Source organism: Colossoma macropomum, unplaced genomic scaffold (assembly GCF_904425465.1).
Source record: "Colossoma macropomum unplaced genomic scaffold, Colossoma_macropomum, whole genome shotgun sequence".
NCBI lineage: Eukaryota > Metazoa > Chordata > Actinopteri > Characiformes > Serrasalmidae > Colossoma > Colossoma macropomum.
In genome coordinates, this window is record NW_023494788.1 from 39748723 (window position 1) to 39766041 (window position 17319).

The following is a 17319-nucleotide window of genomic DNA, read 5'->3' on the forward strand; positions in this document are numbered from 1 at the left end:
TACAGGAGCAAAACCAGCACCCTCACGCAGAGCGGTCAGTCAGTCCGGCTATAAATGAGTCAAGCCTGGTCAAGGTCAGAATGCTGACAGGACACTATAATAAGACTTTGCTAAAGGGGTCACAGGGCTATGATGGAGCAACTTGACCTTTTGCTCTGGTGAGGGCAGGTTTTAACGCAACATTTCTGCTACTGAGTGGAAGAATGACTGAAGACCTTTCTTAGTCCTCTGTAAAAGCCTTTCCATGGAATGGAGCTGTTTCCATTGCATCAACGCCACTCCTAACGGAAAGAACACTCGCTATGCGTAAAAAGCAAAACGGAATTGATGTTAAAATCACCGAACATAACGGCATAACTTTACGCCTCATCCATCCTCACTTTGATTTTTTCACCTACGTTTGTTGGTCAGATAAACCGGCACAGTGGAAACCAACCACTTTCGGCTGTGTTTATGTTCGGTCAGATGTGCGCCCAGAATCCCAAATCTTAATCCAAAGCATTAATGGGAAGTGCGCAGAGGAAAAAGGCTCTTCACTGCACTTTTTCCATTCAAGCACAAACCAAGTGGTGAAGCCTAATTAGTAAAGGTCACCACAACCGGTGTACGTCACGACGAACAGCAGAATACGAGCTCCGAGGTCCTTCATTAAAAAGCTGTTAACGGAAAACAGTGAGGGAATAAAGACCACATTTAATCTGTAATCATGAAATACATGATGATAAAATAGAGACAAAAACTTTAGGAAGAAGGATCATGACTGTCAATTAAATTAAAAAAAAAAAACAGCAGACACTGTAAAGTGGGATTAACAAATCGCTGCTGTCGGAAGAAAATCTCGTATCTCCATTTTTGTCGTTTTCCAGTTTTTGACAATTTAAAAATACCTGTTACTCTTTACATTGTGTGTAAATTTCATGAAGAATGGACAAAAAGAAACGACGCGAAATGACTTGGAAAAAAAGTCTGGTTCCACTGACTTACATTAAAAGTACAGTAGGTTTTTTCTTTCTCCTGTAAAGTTAAGTTTTGGAGATATGAGGTTTTCCTCCGACACAAATGTTTGAGCCATTATTTATGCTGTTGTTGTTGACATGGGCCAGAACATGCCGTAAAATGACAAATGTCAATTTTTCCTGTAAACAATGTACATTTTATCTGTACAATTAATAGTGTACAGCTGTGCGATGAAACCGTTCTTTAACCCCTGTGTGGTGTTGGGGGGTCTGTGGGACCCATTTTCAGTGTTTACCAAAAGAAAAAATGACCTGATTTATTATTAATTCAACCTCAGATTCTCGGCCTTTGCTCATTTTCTGTGAAGAACATATAAAATAACCCATTTTTAGTATCTTCACTCTGTTCACCCCCCACACATTTATATTACACGTGGTTTTGGCTGAACCCACGGAGAGTAAAAGTGTGGAGGTGCTGTGTCCTTCACTCTGTTCTCCTCCTACATGGCCTGTGTATGTGTGTGTGTGTGTGTGTGTGTGTGAGGGTGAACAACATGGACAGGCTGCTGACTGGCTACAGCTGCTAAAGGAGAACCCTACACTGGACACTTGTGATATTTTAAACATCTGGTATTTTTACATAAATTATGACTGTATTGATTTAAAAACCAATAATGTGGTGGGTCCACCAGACCACTGAGTAACAAACACATGAACACCACATAAGGGTTAGGGCCGTCAACGTTACAGCATGAAATGACAAAGACAACTGAAATACTTCCTACTGAAAATTTTAAAATGTCATCAAGATTTTTCACTAGTGTCATCAAGACTGACGTTTGCTAATGGCGGCATGCTTCAACAAACTTTTTTTAGGATGCTATTACAGTATATGAGGTCATTGTTGCGCAGCGCATTGTGCGCTTTGTGATTATGACTCACTGAAAAGGCTAGAAAGGCAGAAGTTACACATTCAAATCTTAAAAAAAAAGAAGAAAAAAGGAGTATGTACCGTATTTGGTACAAGCACTTTCTCCACTTTCAGAATCCTGTCCAAATCTGTACGGACTTGTCCCAAGTCATAGTTTTTGTACTGTGTAATGTGTAAGAAATAGGCAGTTACTCTCTGCTCTGGCAGGAGGCAGAGGACCTGGCCTTCGGGGACAGCAGGGAGCAGGAACCTTTTCTGGATTTTTGGCTTTTGAAACAGAATCAGGATCCAGAGTATTTCATTCACTATTTAGTAGAGTTTTGCCATCTAAAGTATGATCCTACACAGTCTAGCAGGAGTACAAGCTCAGTGTGAGATGATCCACGATCGGTACACAGAGATTTCAGCTCCTGAAGACAGTCTATCTGCTGTTCCAGGGTAATAAGGCCACATTTCAAAGCTACACTAATACAGTATATACACTTTATTATGGGTATATCATGCATACTGTGTACCTAGAACACTGAACAACTTCATGCATCCTAAAGAAGACAGAATTAGGTTCAGATTAAATGTCTGTATAGAAATAAGTAACTGACTGGATGCCAGCGCATTATTTATTTATTTATTTTACTATTTTTTCTCCTATTCTTTCTTAAAAGGCCCATATCCTATATTTTTCTTGCATTTTATTTTTCCACTTTTGACATCTGAGCGAGTTTATGTACCAAAACCATTTATATTTTTAAATAATAAATTTTCCAACTTATCTGTACATTACATTTACATATGCTTTTACTGTTACTGTGCCTCTAAAGTCTGCTTTACACTGTACAATCACAGCGGCCTTATAGGTTTAATGCATTGCACATTACACAAGATGCTGCAAATAAAATCCTGGCCAACCCTCAGTGTCAGACTGTGTGAATTCACTTCTGCTGCATGTCAGATTATACGATAAAGATTTTCCGGTGACGGATTTACAACAGAAAAAAAAACTGATTTTTGTGTGCGTCAGCATTATTGTGACGATTATCGCACAGAGCAAACCTGTCTAAAGACATAAATATATATGATGATCTATTCTGATTGACTGCTCTGTACTGTGCTTCATTCACAGTGGGATGGTATAGTGTAGTGGGTAACAACTCTGCCTTCTGCACTGTAGACTGGGGCTCAATCACCACCACCCTGCACTATACCAGTAAGAGTCCTTGGGCAAGACTCCTAACACTACCTTCACCTACCTGTGTAAAATGATCAAACTGTAAGTCACTCTGGATAAGAGCGTCTGCCAAATGCCAGAAATGTAAATATAAATGTATTCAAAAAGCAGTCTGAACTGAAACACTCCTTATAACTTCAGCTGTAATGGGCGGGGCTAAACTGCTATAGGCTGAAAAGGCAGATATATCGCTGCTGTCGGAAGAAAACCTCATAATGTCTATTTCTGTCGTTTTTCACTTTTTGACATAATTTGGAAATGTCTGTTGCTCTTTACATTGTGTGTAAATTTCATGAGGAATGGACTAAAAGTAACGACCCAAAATGACTTGGAAAAAATTCTGGTTCCATTGACTTACATTAAAGGTAAAGTAGGTTTTTTCCTTCTCCTGTAAAGTTACCATTTTGGAGATACAAGGTTTTCTTCTGACATCAGATGTAAATGTATTTGTTTTTCATGACATCACAAAAAACAGTGTTTCTGCACCTCTGTTTCCAATTATGGACTATAAAGACTGGGTAGTGAATGGTGTTTTGATACTGTAACAGTGTTTACATACTAATTTAAACTCATGTTAAGTGAGGAAAATTAGTTTTTTTCATAATACGGGCACAATATTTACATTTGAATGTTGAATTAAAAAGGTCTTCATGCTGCAAACCTCAGAAACATGAAAAAATTGCATACTTTCATGGTACGTACTGAGTATCAAAACAAATTAGTGTCATTCCAAAAGAAATTTCAATACTTAAGCAGTCGGTCTCTTCAGCATCAGCGAGCTGATAAGCACGCTTGTTCTAAGTATCTGACCAGTGACTGTCTGAATTACTTTTCGTATACGTTATTAACATCAGTACTTCTTGATTAATCTGTGATCCAAGATGTTCAATAAATACCCACTTCCAGCGCCTCATACTTTGTAATTTAAGCCACACCCACAACCCCAAAAACTTAGGTTTTACTTTAAAAGAGGGTATTGAAAAAAAAATAATTTAGGATTTGGAATAAAAGTAAAGGTATCAGTATTAATAGTGAAAAAATGTAATGAAACCCAAAACTAATCTTGATACATACTGTAAATCATGAAAATAAAAAGTATTTTGATGTTACATTTTTGCTATATTGACCACCCCTTTTTCTATGTAAGTCAATGACTAGTAAACAACAGTATAGAGTGACTGGTAAACAGTACAGACAGCAGTTGATGACATGGCGTTTCACAACCTTACTGTTAAAAACAAGCAAGCGCTTGCTGAAGCGGTGCTGTTACCGACAACGTTTCCATAAAGAAGTGTGAAAAGCCCTCACCCTGAGGGAAACGCTCAGGCGTGAACAACATTACCATCGAGAAAATTCACATAAAATGCTGGTAAATTAAACCACTCGTGCTTTGGGGCAGGAAACTTTGGTCTAGTTAACTGTGCACAACACATCTCGGTCTTGATCCATCCAAAAAAAGAAGCAGTAATACTCAAAACTGATGAAAAAGCTGCTGGTATTGTAAAAGAGATTTTTAACAAGGACTCTCTCACACAGTCATGGAAAACCAAGGCAAAAGAAGGAGAGTATTGTATTTTATATATATACTCACAATCACAGTGTAAGTTTGGCAAACTGATGTTTAAACTCACTTCAATCTTCCCTCCACTGTCCTTATCTGGATCATCCACATAGAGCTCATTAACTCTGCAAACAAGGACAAATGTCATCCATTGGATACATAAGTATACACCTCTTATATTTATATTTTAAAGATTTTAGTTGCTTTATTGTTTCAGAACATAATATAATAGACAGGCTTAAGACAGCATGATGACATTAAAGGCACTATTAAAGATACTTTGCTGTATAAACGTTTAATCATCAGTGACAAAAGCAGCTGATTCAAAAATAAAGTTTATGAGACAGAATTGCTAAATGGCAGATGAGCATGAGATACTTCTGACACACGAGGCCACCTCAGTATCCTGTGTGAAACTCGGCTCGACTTGTGACAGAGGTTAAAATGCCCGGGTGGCAGCCACGTCACAAAATCCATGCATTTTGCAACACACACTACTACATTCTGCATCCTCACAATTCCTTTAGAAACACAGAAAACTCAAAGTTCTTCTTCACTATGTCTATTTTTGCAATACAGTCTGCACTGCTGTGCAATATGTAAATGTAAATGCTCTTCGGGACTGTTTATGAGGCCGTTGCTATCGTGACCTGGATGAGTCATAACTAACAGTTACATCTTGTCCCCATACACTTTTACCCGTCACATGAAGTAAGCTTGGACAAAATGGCAGCAATACGTACATTTCTGTGTCTATGAATCCCGTCAGCTCGGAGAGGAAGAGGAAGAGCATGAAAACACAGCAGCAGATCGAGACTGCAGGGAAAAGGACAGCAAAAGATCAGGAACACACTTTAGCAACAAGGGAATCCAATGGAATAGCACTCAAGTCGAGTCACTTTATTTGCCATTATGGACAGAGACTGTTATGTTCACAATCACAATATACACATAACTAAATATTGAAGCTGGACTGTAACTACTGATTGTTTGGTAACCAATTAATCTACCATTATTTAATTTAATTCAAAAGCCAAACAATAATAAATGGGTTTAAAAACATGCAGAGTCTTTCAAAACAGGTGAGAAATGGGGTGAAATGCCCCCCTTAACCCCCAAGTGCACGATGTTGCCTCAGGGCAACAAACTCATTTTCCTCACTTTACAGTAACGTCATACATATTTAAAGACAACGAAAGGGTTAACAATAAAGGAAAGAGTTTGAGTTAGTCAATAAAAACGTGTTTAGTCATACTATCTCTTCGTCGGCACATTTAAACCTCTTTTTTTAATGTTCAGTGTCATTTTTTTTGTTATGAGAATTTGCAGAAATATGTCTGTTGCCTAGAAGCAACAATGTTCGACAGTGGAATGGATTTGACCAGTCACTAGCCAGGTCTCACCACTTCAGGGCACACAACTCTGTATCATTTCTTTTCATTGTCGCACAATGTTGCCTAAAAATACATTTATTTGTTTTTTTTATGTTTTCGGAACCGAAAAAATAAATCAAGAATCATTTTATTCGAGAAAAGTGAATTGAATACTTTTTTTTAACTGCTTTCATAATGTGTGCAGTAGAGGGTTAAGAACAATGTCCATTTACTGAAGAGCTAAACCATTTATGTGCAGGAGTGTATCACACGCAGCATGATGTAGAAACCTACACACAGTTAGAGAAATAAACAGGGGCAGCAGTTTGGTTTTTATAGCACAAAAAAGGGGCCGCAGACTCTTACCTTACAAATTTATAACTGATCATTTAAACAGTTTTGTAATCATACAATTTCTAGTCTTTGCATTTTTAAAAGCTGTTATTACTGAAAAACATGAAAAATATTGTTAAATTTTTTATATTTTAAAATAAAATTGAGACCCCAATCAATGTGTCTTATCGATCCCACTTCATTTTAATAAAGTTTTTTTTTTATTATTTAAATAGCTATAACACATTGTGCATGTTTTCCACATTAAACATTTTATTAGTGAGTGAAAATGATTATTAGACGTGGCAGAACAGATGTGGATGTAACTCTGAGCTGTAAAGCTCAGAGACTCGTCTCCATCTAGACGGCTAAAAATGTTGTGCAATTTTTGCAAATGATCACTACAGGTGGCAGATAATGCTAAGGCTAGCTAGTCAGTGAAACTTCAGTGAACAACTTTGTGCCTTTATAATGAAATACTACAATGACATACACAGATCAGGCATAACATTATGACCACCTTGGCTCCTTGTTTCTACGCTCACTGTCCATTTGATCAGCTCCACTTACTATATAGGTGCACTTTGTAGTTCTACAGTTACAGACTGTAGTCCATCTGTTTCTCTGATACTTTGTTAGCCCCCTTTTACCCTGTTCTTCAGTGGTCAGGATCCCCATGGACCCTCATTGAGCAGGTAGTATTTGGGTGGTGGATCATTCTCAGCACTGCAGTAACACTGACGTGGTGGTGGTGTGTTAGTGTGTGTTGTGCTGGTCTGAGTGGATCAGACACAGCAGTGCTGCTGGAGTTTTTAAACACTGTGTCCACTCACTGTCCACTCTATTAGACACTCCTACCTTGTCAGTCTACCTTGTAGATGTAAAGTCAGAGACGATAGCTCATCTGCTGCTGCACAGTTTGTGTTGGTCATCCTCTAGTCCTTCATCAGTGGTCACAGGATGCTGCCCACAGGACGCTGTTGGCTGGATGTTTGGTTGGTGGACTATTCTCAGTCCAGCAGTGACACTGAGGTGTTTAAAAACTCCAGCAGCACTGCTGTGTCTGATCCACTCAGACCAGCACAACACACACTAACACACCACTACCACATCAGTGTTACTGCAGTGCTGAGAATGATCCACCACCCAAATACTACCTGCTCAATGAGGGTCCATGGGGATCCTGACCACTGAAGAACAGGGTAAAAGGGGGCTAACAAAGTATCAGAGAAACAGATGGACTACAGTCTGTAACTGTAGAACTACAAAGTGCACCTATATAGTAAGTGGAGCTGATAAAATGGACAATGAGCGTAGAAACAAGGAGGTGCTCATAATGTTATGCCTGATCGGTATATACAGTATACAAATATGAACTAATATTTCTGTGGACATATTGTAAAGGGGGGAGTTTTGCTCTGTGGCTGAGGAGACTTCTCAACCGAAATGTTTAACTTTCCAGTTTCACTTTGAAAGAAAAAAAAAACCTTTTTTTCATCTCAAAACCAAATACACTGCTCTCTCCACAAACCCCACGTTTATGCAATTTTAACGTTTCTCAGGCTTAATATAAAAGCACAGATCACTATTTTCCAGTGACAAAGAATTAGATCAACTGCCCCCACAAAGTTTTTGGGGAGAGAAATCCCAGAAACGCTGTCATCTCAATTAGCCTTCCAGTAAATGTGTCAAGATCAAGACTTGCTTTATCATTTGATCTAGAGAAAATAAGCTGGGGGCACATTACTATTTGGGCTCCTTCCCCCACCTTACCCAACTTAATACTAGGAAAAATAAACCTCTGAAAAGTCTAAAAAATATGATTCACTATGTGGCAAAAATAACTGGATGGGTCCATCAGGCTCTGATTCTTACGTAACAGAAGAGAGAAGTTAAGAGAAGTAGGAGGATTTAAAAAACGTATCGCTGCGCAAACTGCCAACTAATGACTTCTGATTCATAAAGAGAGAAAACGTTTATTTAGTAATGAAGCTCAATCACGTAATCATGACACCTATGAGATGGTTCTAACTTTACATCACTTCCTCCTGGATTAATCAGAATATTTCTGAAAGATGTTCGAGCTCTAAGCTTCTTTATTGTATCTGGTCATAAAATCTCGTTGGCTGTGTCATTCTCTCTTCATCCGGGGTCAACCAGAAGAGGATGCGTTCGTCCCTTGAGCCTGGGTTCCTCTCGAGGTCTCTTCCTCTTATTCTAAGGGAGTTTCTCCTCGCCACTGTTGCCTCTGACTTGCTTATGGAGGGCTCGGACCCAGATTCAGTTCCTTACGTCTATACATGGACATCGCCTTTTATATTTTCTTTTATCTTCTTTTTTATTCTTTTGATCCTTCCATAAACTGCTTTTCTGTAAAGCTGCTTTGAGACAACACTAGTTGTAAAAAGCGCTACACAAATACTGTTGTTGTTGAAATTCCTATATTCAAGATAACACTAAACTAAGCTCAGTTCAGAAGTGCTTTGTGTATTCAAAAGCACAGTAACACCAGTTTACCAGAATAAGGCAAACCAGGGACACACAATAGTCCCTCTTTATATTAAGTGTCTCTAATAACTGTGTAGTTACATATGAAGAACATATGCAACATTAATGTAACTACTAATGATTTAGTCACTGTTACAGATGGATTACAGCCTTATGTAATTACACATCTGTATCAACTTCAGTTTTGCCTAATATAATTACTCAAGTCTATCTTAATAGTATAATAGCCTATTCTCTCTCAAGTAGTTACACAAGGGTAATAACAAATGTAATTACATTCGTAATCAGACTGGACCAGCAGTTGTTTTCAGAAGTCTTTTCCAGCAGTAAAAGGAAGTTTGTAATAACTTACATTAAGGCATTACTTACACTGTATCTGCCAGCTTTCCTAACATTTAGCCAGCCTTTATATTGCTAGTGCTGTGACACTGTGACCAGTTTCAGCTTTAAACCACTCTGTAATGTGACAGAACAGCAGACGTCCCCTTATCTTATCATATAACTGTTATGACATTAAATCCAAAGCAATTTCTATATTACCACCCCATTATTACACAGTACCTACATAACAACTACACAGGAACTGTCCACTTATTTTAAAGTGTAACTTTAACACTACAGTACAGGAAAGTTCCTGTGTAGCTGTTATAAAGGTACAGTGTAATTACAGAATGCTAATCAATGTGATGTGATTAGTTCACCTTGTTACAACACAGTTATTCCACAGTAATTATGTAAAACAAATGTAAAGTTATGTAAAACTTGCTTCCTTTAATAGCTGGAAAAGACTCTGATCTGTAGTGTATCAAAAATATACACTTGTGTAATTACATGAGGCAAAACTGACGTTAACACACGTGTAATTACATAGGCTGTACTTCTGTAATCCATCTGTGACACTGACTAAATCATCAGCAGGTACAGTGATGTTGCATATGTTATTCATGTGTAACTACACAGTTATTAGAGACACTTAATATAAAGTGGGACCCATACAATTGTTTTATTCAGTAAGTAAAGTCACACCGTACATTCCTGTTTACTACTCCGCACCAGATTAAACTCCGACTTCCTCACATTTCATACCACTCTGGCTCTCCTTCAGCTCTCTGGCCTCATTCTAAGAGGAACTTCAGTGTTCTTCACCTTTGACTCATATCAGAGTGAACTGTTCTCAGCCGTGCCCTCGCCACATCATGCTAATATACAATGCTGGCTCATTTCCTCCCCGTCTTTCTCACTTCTGGAAGTGCTTGGGCAATTTTCCTTGCATTTAACGCGTATCACAACATTGATTTGATACGATTTGACGCTCTTCCATTTTAAACCTACGAAACAGGCGCAAAAACACAGCACAGACAACCTGAAATGAAACTGTGACATTACGTCATGACACACTTCTAGAGGCCAATGATACACGGGCGTGTGGTTGTGCTGCCATGGTTTTCGGACACGTCAGTGGTCACGTGACTGAATGAGTAAAGAGAAAGAGAAAAAAATCTGCCTGAATAAGCAGGTAGAGTAGGACATATTTACATGGAGACTGTCTCAACTGACTCAGTGATCATGTGACTTTATGGCAAACACGTCATGCTTTGGCTGGTGGTTTCTTCCAGTTTACACAAGCTAATGTTTAGCTACAGCACAAACAATAGGGAGTGTCACTATGACACATACGCCACCAATTAAGGTTCAGCGGAGGATACATCATTGCTTCCATTTAGGGAGGACTAATTCTGGGGAAAAAAAACATTGGTAAACATTTGGCAATCAAACAAATACATTTATAAAGATCATATAAACACTTCCTCTTATTTAAAGTGTAAAATATTCCTATACCCAAACCAATATACTGACTTATTTTATTAAATACAGGCTAGTAGAACTTTCCCAGCCTTTGAAAAGTCAGGTCTCTGAAGACATGTTTACTCATTTGTTAAGCTCATGACATTTCTAGGTCCTAAAACTGGTCAGCAAGTCCAAATATTTAGTCTTTGGGGTGGGTCAGCTGGAACAGGTTTCTGTCCATATGACTAAACATGAGCTAATCCACCTGAAGGCCCACCAACAACAGAGCAGGCCACAGGAATGCAAGCTGGAATGACATGTGAGTAAGTAAGCTCCTCGCATCACAATCAAAGAGTATAATCTATGATTACATAAAGCTATCTCACTCCAAGAGCTGCCACATCACGAGGGTGCAACAATGAGCAGTCAGCGAGGAAGCAGTTGAGAAACTGGAATTGTGACAACACATGGAATCAAGCACAGGGGGCAAAACTGATCAATGAGGGCTGGTGATTACGTACTAGAGGAATGGTGGGGGGGGTGGCGGAGACGGCAGACGACAAAAGCCCCAAAGACAAAGGCCAGACAGCCAAAGGCCTGTAAAGGATAAGCCGGAAAGACCCATCTTCTCTAATTGGCTTATGTCTCTGTGTGAAGTCTGTGGCATCTTAACTTAATTTGTGTTGTTTGTTTGTCGCCATCATAAAATTCCAGCTGCAGATTCATTGTGTAGAAATAACTGTGCTTAATGGTTTCATTTACAAACAGCCTTGTTTATTGTATTCAACTATTACTTTTTCAAGCCTAAAGAGGCCTTACATGCTAAAATGTATAACTAATATATATATATATATATATATAAATAAAACTAAATAATAACTCATGCTACCCTCTGAAAGTACTAGACCAGGGGTCTTTAATTAAATTCAATAAGGTCCAGTTAGAGAAAATTTCCTCAAGCAAAGGTCCAGAACATCATAATGTCTAACTTGCATCATGATTCAGTGCCATATACTGTTTACTGAAGTGGCCTAGTAGGTATATCAACATCTTATACAGTCAACAACTGAATGTCAAATCACATAAAATACAATTCAATAATATTTCAACATTTATTTTCAGCTTCCCCTCTGACTCACTTTCTTCTCTGACTGCTGTTTCTCGCCTCGTCCCTCCCCTGTGTGTTCGTCACTCACTCGAGTCTCAGTGCTCATCGTAATGCACAGATCTGATTGGCTGAGTAGCGTCACGTGTGATATTTACAACGCATGCGATTGGTCTGTGAGTCTCCCGGGCCGTTAAAGCTACCGTAAAAGCTAGAAAAGTTACGCAGATTAAAATAGGACCACCCAGTCGAAATTAAATAATTCTCCATAGTTTATCGGTTATAGGTTCAGGTCCGCACAGGACAGCGCCTGGGTCTGGACTCGGACCGCGGTCCGCCTATTAGTGAGCGCTGTACTAGACCAAGTTTTCATAAGCCACATGGTGCCCCAACAAAGGCATTCATTGCTTTCTTTGATTTACACACTCAGCTCACATCCTGCTTGTTGTGGAAATATAACAACTGTGGAAAATGACAGTCAGCCTAAACAACTGCGGTCATCTCAAATAACCGCGATTAGATGATTATGTAATAACTGTGACAAGCCTACTGTAAACTGTGTCCCTTATCTTGGCGTCTTATTGTGCCTTTTAGTCTTTTACGTTTTTGTTTTGGTTCTATTTTAGCCTCATACTTTATTTACAAGTCATCTATTTTGAATGGACTGGTTTCAACTCGTATGCAGCCCTTTGTTGATTTTAATGCACTCTATAAATATACTGGACTTGGATGGACTGAGGGTGATGTCAGACGAGAGAGGTGCATGACAATACTCACTGAAGGCTCCAGTGTATGTGGGCTGGGTGAGGTCTTTGGGCACCTTCCTGTAGATATCGAACCTGGAAGGAAGATGGAGAAGGGGAAAGGGGGGGGGGGAGAAAGAGGAAGAATGGTCAGAGGAAGTGTGGGGAGAGAAAACGTAAACACGCGAAGCTCCTGGGAAGCGGACGTGTGAAGGCACATTCTGTTCCCATAGTGGTGAAGGTTATGACAAGAGAGCTGAGGAATGTTAACTATGGCAGCGAGCCATGAAAAACTCAGACACAGCGAGGCACAGCGGATCGCCTTCGGCCTCTGGAGCTACACCTCTTCCTCTGCGTTCCAGACTTTGGCCTGCGACCTCCACTTTAACCCCTCGGCCCCGGGGCCACTTCTCATACCAGTGTGACTGAGGTCATAGCGAAGGCTGTCAACACTGACTGAATGGCCCCCTCTCACACCTAAAAGGAAGTAAACAATCACAACGGCCCCCAATTTCTCCACAAAGTAAACTTCAGGAAGAGTAAGTATTTAAAGTGCTGCTCTTAAAACTATGAAGAGGTGAAAGCAGGTTGATTTATTTAGCTAAACGGACGTGCACTAGCAAATTCCACAGTAATGGGCCTGACTGGCCACGGCACCCGTGATTTGTGAGGCTCTGCACAAATATGCACTTAAGTTAGTGCTCTGTCAAAAAGCCACATTCCAGATTTCATGTATGTGGAAAAACGAAGGCCCGTTTTTCCCCAAAGCTAAACACTGGTTGAAAAATTGACTATAATAAAGTAAAAACACAAATGCTTTTTGCTTCAGTAATAAATCACACTAACGCTTTAATATAAACTATGCTGCATTGCTCCTTTTTATAAATGCCTTTGAAAAACTACGTCCTGCAATTCTACACATATTTCTCTGATTTCTGTCCTCAATTTTTTGGCATTACATGGTGAACTACCTGTCTGTATCAGTCCCAGCTGCCAAAAGAGATGCACTTCTATTCAAATACAAGGTATACTGGGATATTTAACATACACAATACTGTTAAATATCCCAGTATACCTGAAATACTATCAACGCACTTTAGTCACAGTTCAACTGAAGGTTAGAAGCTCAAACTACTCTGTTTTATTGATATTCTTCAATACTCAAAGTGCTGGGTGTCTAAAAAATGGATTGTTATTAAGACTGTCAAAAAGAAACAGGATTCCAGAAATGAATGAAGACTGCTGTACCATTACACCAACCGCCATGAGGGACTTTTTTCCAGATACAGAAATCCCCCAAAATGTTGAACCACAAACACATTTTCACTATTGAAAATAATGACATTCAGAACAATACATGTAATTGTTACTACACACAGTATCTTATATATACACACTTTTACCTTAATACAGTATTGATCATATCATAAAACATGACAAAAGGTTAGGTAATTATCGAAATATTGATTTTATATCACATGTCTAGTTGCCCTTTACAATGTGTTAGAATTTAATGACAAAAAGAGCAAAAGAAATGTTCCAAAATGACTTTTCCTATTAACTTCCATTGAAAGTTAACAGAGTTTCTGCCTTGTAACATTACCATATTGCAGATACGAGGTTTCGTTATGACAGCGATGATATCTTCATACGAAGCAAACTGAAACTAAAGTAAAGGGCAACTGAAGGCAATAAGAGGGGGTTTCAGTCTACTCTGCAGCATCTGTTTGTAAAGTAAGGTTAAAAAGGTAAGATTAGGAAGTTGCAAACTGTAGTATTCACCTCTCAGTCCAGTCGTACATTCATACCTATGGAAATCAAGCTGCGAAAACAGCCCATTTTGAATTCATTGCTTATGTGAGGTCACAAAAAACAATGCATGTACATGTCGCTGCTGTCAGGACAAAACCTTGTCTCTCCAGTTTTGTCGTTTTTCAGTTTTTGAGATAATTTGAAAATACCTGTGGCCCTTTACATTGTGTGTAAATTTGATGATGAATGGACCAAAAGAAGTGGCCAAAAATGACTTGGAAAAAGGTCTGGTTCCATTGACTTACATTAAAAGTAAAGTAGGTTTTTTCCTTCTCCTGTAAAGTTACCATTTTGGAGATACGAGGTTTTGTTCCAACAACAGCGATATATGCCCCTTTAAAGCCTACAGCAGTTAGCCTTTCCCATGCACACTGAGGTTATAAGAAATGTTTTAGCCTGGTCTGCTTTTTGAAGGAGCCAACCAGAACAGAGCTCATTTACATATATCAGTCTTAGAGGCCCAGCCAAAAAAACAGTCTGTGTAATTCTAAAGAATAAAGAGAGGTTGGAAGATGGTCTTGTAAAGAGGAATTACGACCGGTTTTGGTACCTACACAATCATTACAAGTGGACCAAAACAAACAAACAAACAAACAAACAAACATACAAAAAATAAAATAAAAAAAAATGTAGGGCCGTTTAAAAAACAGAAATATATCTAAGAAGGAGAGAAATATAAAGCCATTCGAAATATTCAGATACAGACAGGGTGAACATCTATGTGAGACACAGGTGGAGCCGTTTGTATGCAAAACCTGCATGCAAAATAGATGATCTCACTTTTGATAAAGGAGAAGCTGATAAAAATGAGTTTGCTTCTTCAGAAGCCTCATTCTTTTCCATCTCGCAAATGCATTTCAGGAAAGCTTCTTTTGTTTACTTTCCTTTGAAACGGCATAAAAATACTGAAAAAAGGACCTTATGGACCTGAATGATATCAGCGACAGCCTCCGCTCTCAGCATGCGGATAATCTGATCTGCCCTGTAGAGAAAGCTCGAGCATTGCCTTTTTTAGGAGCTTTCTCGAGCCGAGCTGCTCCACAGCCAAACTATTCCGCTCGCGGAGCCTGCGAGACTCAAAGCCAGGCCTTTTTCGGCGCTAAACTCCTGCTCCACACCTCCACCGCGGCCTTGGCCCGGCCCTCGCTCTCGTCAGCCTTGCAAAAAACATGAACATCTGGGCGCATTTCTTCCACCGAGCGCTGCCCACAAAAATCACAGCTGACGCGATGCAAGAAGGGGGCTGACTTCCTGCTGTATCAAATAACCTGACGTTTCTCAGTAACTCCATTAATCCCGCCTCATAGAAAGGACGTAGTAAACATCTAACCTCGCTGGAGGATATTTTGGACAGAGGTAGACATTCCTAAAGTGATTGATGGCTGAATCTCATTTCCTGTCTGGCTGTAATCTTCTGGATTAAGAACGTGGCACTTGGCGTAAATTTCCTTCTTATTTGATGACTTACACTTAGATAATTTAAGAAAAAAAAAAAATTTTGTTAACAGTATTTGTTTTAACCGACACTCATCACAGTCACAAATCAGGTGCATATACTTCATATCTTTCTTAATCGTGTCCGGTTACCTGATTAATCTGCTAACTGATTAATCTACTAATCAAGTAACATGCTGAGTTATCTGATTAATCCACTTTCTGAAGGCACACGAGCAGCAGATCAGAACGTACCATCATGAGGCAACTGAAATATGTGGATTATAGTGTTCTTTCTTACGAAATGAGACGTGCCTGGTGTCTCTGCGATTATTACCTGAATATCTGAAGGAGGGGAGGGAGGCTATAACTTCTCCATCAGTGAGCCAAGCCTTGGATTTGGGCTGAATGTTCAGGGAAACGAGCCAGGCCGCAGGTGTGCCTTGTTTTACTGCCCCCCCCACTTCTATTTGGTTAAAAATACAGGCAAAGCCGACCTCATTAATGGCACAAGCACCATCACGTCACTGATTCATAAACAACCCCATTACCCTCCTTCCATTTTTACAATGCAAATTCCCTGAATTTGCCTGCCAGAGTCAATAGGACATATGACTCCACTCGCTAAACAGTCATTAGTGTTCTACGTGCAGTACGTGTCGGGTTCATTCATTCAGGCAAAAAAAAGCCCTTTCAATGCATTTACAAGAGTCAGGATGGGTGAATCCAGTACACAATATATCCCCTATTCCACAGGCCATCTACCTGTTTACCTCCAAAAGTAACTGTTCCAGCTGATTACGTCTCTTTTCTTGGAGTGGATCGTCCTCTCTTTGGGTAACACTATCACTGTCCCAAATAATGAGTCACGCTTTGGTTCAGCTGTTGACACTGTAACACAAAACTGTGGGCCTTTATACAAAATGAGCACATTCCGTGCAGAAAGGCTTCCCAGGGTTTGCGCTCGAGCACATTCCGTACCCACACACGAACATATGGAGCGTAATATTTACATTTGCTTCAACTGGTTCAAGAGAAAAGCGGTTCTCATTTCCTGCACTTTAACACAGAACGAACGTCCCAAGCTGTTCTAAGAAGTGTATTAGTCGAGGAACCAATGGACACCGCATGCAATCAGCTAAGGGCCAATAACAAAGCGAGATGTTAATGAAAAAATGACCCATAAATTACAACTACAACAATAGACTGCTATCTATACTGATATACCTCTTTTCACTGGCCATTGAAAGAATATTAAGGACAGCAAGTTAAGTAGGTATAGAAATTGGGACACTTTCACTGACCTTTCAAAACTTCTTCACAACTGATCTTTACATGTTAAATGTTTTATGTAAACAAAGTCATCAAGCGTGGTTTGACGTCAAATGCGCAGAGTTGTTCACAGCTGTGGTGACAGAAAGCAAACATCCTAAGACTTTAACGCCTCTAGAGCTCACAGAAACATTTTTTTTAACACTAAATGGTTCCAAATACATCCCTGACGCCTTAGAATTTTTTTTCATCAACATTTCTAAAATAAGTTTTTTTTT

General features: G+C 39.3%; 1 protein-coding gene across 1 annotated transcript in view; it reads right to left on the reverse strand.

The window, feature by feature from the left end:
• Positions 1 to 17319, reverse strand: part of ergic1 (endoplasmic reticulum-golgi intermediate compartment 1) — a 32620-nt gene that overhangs the window by 8255 nt on the left and 7046 nt on the right. Inside the window, exons 2-4 of the mRNA XM_036569331.1 lie at positions 12558 to 12619; positions 5417 to 5489; positions 4704 to 4798 (exon numbers count right to left, since the gene is read on the reverse strand). Of these exons, the coding sequence (XP_036425224.1) occupies positions 4704 to 4798; positions 5417 to 5489; positions 12558 to 12619 (230 nt within the window). The remainder of the gene's footprint in view (positions 1 to 4703; positions 4799 to 5416; positions 5490 to 12557; positions 12620 to 17319) is intronic.